Below are 3,657 nucleotides of genomic sequence, written 5' to 3' on the forward strand. Positions count from 1 at the left end.
CGTATTATCATGGATTTTCTATTTTTTACCAATGTATGATTTAAAGGAATAATTTAGGGGCAAGGAAAATATTTTATTTGGTTTTCTATTGACACATTTTTTATGTCACGGATATATTTTACTTATGAGGTATGGTTTTCATTTAATATTATATGCACTGTGTGCGTATGTAGGGATTTGTTTTAGCGCTTCACTATTTTTGTGTTTGTTACTTTATCACCTATTGGTTAAGGCAGAGTGATAGCAGCTGTTTAGGATAGGGACTCACCCATACCAAGCGCAGGAGGATATTCCCATTCAAGAAAAAGTATGTGAACCCCTTGGGATTATGTGGAGTTTTGCATGAATTGGGCATAAAATGTGCTCTGAACGTCATCTAAGTCACAACAATAGAAGAACACAGTCTGCTGAACATAATACTACACAAACATTAGATGTTGCCATCATTTAATTGCACATAACATGTAAACATTCACAGTGCAGGGAGGAAAAAGTATGTGAGGCCCTAGCTTAATGACTTCTCCCAGAGCTAATTGGAGCCAGGAGTGAGTCAACCTTGACTCCAATCAGTGTGATGATATTGGATGTGTTGCTGACAGCTGTCCTGCCCTTAAAAAACACACAACTGTTTTGGGTTTACTGGTTTCAAGAAGCACTGTCTGATGTGAACCATGCCTCGCAGAAAAGAGCTCTCAGAAGACCTACGATCAAGAATTGTTGACTTGCATGAAGCTGGAAAGGGTTACAAAAGTATCTCCAAAAGCCTTGATGTTCATGTGTCCACGGTAAGACAGATTGTCTACAAATGGAGAAAGTTTAGCACTGTTGCTACTCTCCCTAGGCGTGGTCGTCCTGTAAAAATGACTGCAAGAGCACAGCGCAGAATGCTGCATGAGGTAAAGAAGAATCCCAGGGTGTCAGCTAAAAATCTACAGAAATCTCTGGCACATGCTAACATTTTTGTTGACACATCTACAATAAGGAAAACATTAAACAAGAATGGAGTACATGGGACGACACCACGGAGGAAGCCATTGCTGTCCAAAAAGAATATTGCAGCACGTTTGAAGTTTTCAAAAGAGCACCTGGATGTTCCACAGCACTACTGGCAAAATATACTGAGGACAGATGAAACCAAGATTGAGTTGTTTGGGAAGAACACACAACACTATGTGTGGAGAAAAAAAGGCCCAGCACACCAACATCAAAACCTCATCCCCACTGTGAAACATGGCGGAGGGAGCATCATGGTTTGGGGCTGCTTTGCTGCCTCAGGGCCTGGACGGATTGTTGTCATTGATGGGAAAATGAATTCCAGAGTTTATCAAGACATTTTGCAGGAAAACGTACGACCATCTGTCCGCCAACTGAAGCTCCGCAGAGGATGGGTGATGCAACAGGACAATGACCCAAAGCATACAAGTCATTCAACAAAACAATGGCTGCAAAAGCACAGAATACGCCTTCTGGAGTGGCCCAGTCAGAGTCCTGACCTCAACCCCATTGAAATGCTGTGGCATGACCTTAAGAGAGCGATTCACACCAGACATCCCAAGAATATTGCTACACTGAAACAGTTTTGTGAAGAGGAGTGGTCCAAAATGACTCCAGATCGTTGTGCAGGTCTGATCTGCAACTACAGGAAATGTTTGGTTGAGGTTATTGCTGCCAAAGGACGGTCAACCAGTTATTAAGTCCAAAGGTTCACATACTTTTTCCTCCCTGCACTGTGAATGTTTACATGTTATGTGCAATTAAACCATGGAAACATCTAATGTTTGTGTAGTATTATGTTCAGCAGACTGTGTTCTTCTATTGTTGTGACTTAGATGACGTTCAGAGCACATTTTATGTCCAATTCATGCAAAACTCCACGTAATCCCAAGGGGTTCACATACTTTTTCTTGCAACTGTATATATTGTATGAACATTCAGTGGCACAAAAAAAAAGTCATCACACCTCAACAATTTGAAAGCTTTTATTGTCTATTCAATTTACTGCTAAAGGAACTTTTAACATCTTTATTCCTCATACTGTAGATGAAAGGATTTAACATTGGAGTCACGGTAGTATATACGATGGACACAACTCTGTCCATTTCATGAGTGCTTATAGAGCGGGGCCTCAGGTACATGAACATGATGGTTCCATAAAAGATTGTGACCACAGTCAGGTGAGATCCACACGTGGAGAATGCTTTATGCCTCCCTTGCGAGGAACGGATTTTCAAGACGGTGGAGATAATACGGATGTAGGAGATGAGAGTCAAGAAGAAAGAACTCATGACGATGAGCCCTGCAGATGTGAAGACCACTAGAAGGTTGAGCCAAGTGTCTGTGCAGGCTATTCGTAACATTGGTGGAATTTCACAGAAGAAGTGATTCAGCTGTGACCTGCAGAAAGGCAGCGTAAACGTGTCACTCACCAAGACAACAGAGTTGAGGATTCCTATACTCCAGGTTATTGCCGACAAACAAAAGCAGAATTTCTTATTCATGATGGTATTGTAGTGCAAGGGCTTGCAGATGGCAACATACCTATCATAGGCCATGACGGCCAGTATCATACATTCTATTGCCCCTAGAGCTAAAGAGATAAATACCTGAATGCCACATTCCAGTAAGGAAATGCTTTTGTCTTTGGCAAGCATTTTGACTAAGATTAGAGGAACAATACTGGAGGAGAAAGAGACATCAATAATGGAAAGGTTACTCAGGAAAAAGTACATAGGAGTGTGGAGTTTTGGGTTGATCCTCACCACAATGACCAGCAGAAAATTACCCGACAACATGATAATATAGATCACCAGGAAGACGATGAAGAAGATGACCTGGAGATATGGAACATCGGAGATGCTGAGAAGAATGATTCGAGGTGGATATGTTTGGTTGATGACTTCCATAATTTTCTAGTAGATATTGAAGAAAAGAAGTTATTGTTTGGAAATGAAGACAACATGGTCTAAAAAGCAATTATGGAACATAAAGTGCTGTAAAAAAGTATTTGCCCCTTCCTGATTTTTTTTTTTTTGCATATTTGTCACATCAGATCATCAAAAGACTTTTAATATTACACAAAGATAACCCGAGTAAATACAAAATGCAGTTTTAAAATGATGAATTAATTTATTAATGGAAAAAAGCTTCTTTGGAAAGCTGAGTTAAATTTCACTTGCCATATGCAGGCCTGATTACTGACAGACCTGTTGAAGCAAGAAATCACCTCGGTGGGTGTGTGATTCGGACAGAGACTGAGGGGGTGAGGTGGGGGGTTGAGAGGGGTTGGGCTCCGTTTCTGCCACCCCCCTCTGCCAATCCCTCCACTGGCTTCCGATTGCGCAACGGATCAAATTCAAAATCCTAACACTGACGTACAAAGCTGTCCACCATACTGCCCCGAACTACATCACTGACCTAATATCCAAGTACCGCCCAACACGCACACTCCGCTCCTCACAAGACCTCCTTCTCTCTAGTTCCCTGGTCTCCTCCTCCCATGTCCGCCTCCAGGACTTCTCCAGGGTGTCACCCATCCTCTGCAACTCCCTGCCCCAACCCATCAGATTATCACCTACTCTCCTCTCCTTTAGGCGCACCCTGAAAACCCACCTCTTCAGGGAAGCCTACCCTACCCCCTGCTAACTTGCCGACCTCCTC

At 42.3% G+C, this 3,657-nt stretch overlaps 1 protein-coding gene across 1 annotated transcript; it reads right to left on the bottom strand.

Annotated features, from left to right (window-relative positions):
- Positions 1-1,979: 1,979 nt before the first annotated feature.
- Positions 1,980-2,903, bottom strand: LOC149443616 (olfactory receptor 5AR1-like). The gene has a single exon (XM_089655472.1). The coding sequence runs from the start codon at positions 2,901-2,903 to the stop codon at positions 1,980-1,982; it is 924 nt and encodes a 307-aa protein (XP_089511598.1).
- Between the last annotated feature and the right edge of the window lie 754 nt (positions 2,904-3,657).

Source organism: Staurois parvus, unplaced genomic scaffold (genome assembly GCF_062004578.1).
Source record: "Staurois parvus isolate SC_StPar_1 unplaced genomic scaffold, SC_StPar_1.0 ptg000842l, whole genome shotgun sequence".
Lineage (NCBI taxonomy): Eukaryota > Metazoa > Chordata > Amphibia > Anura > Ranidae > Staurois > Staurois parvus.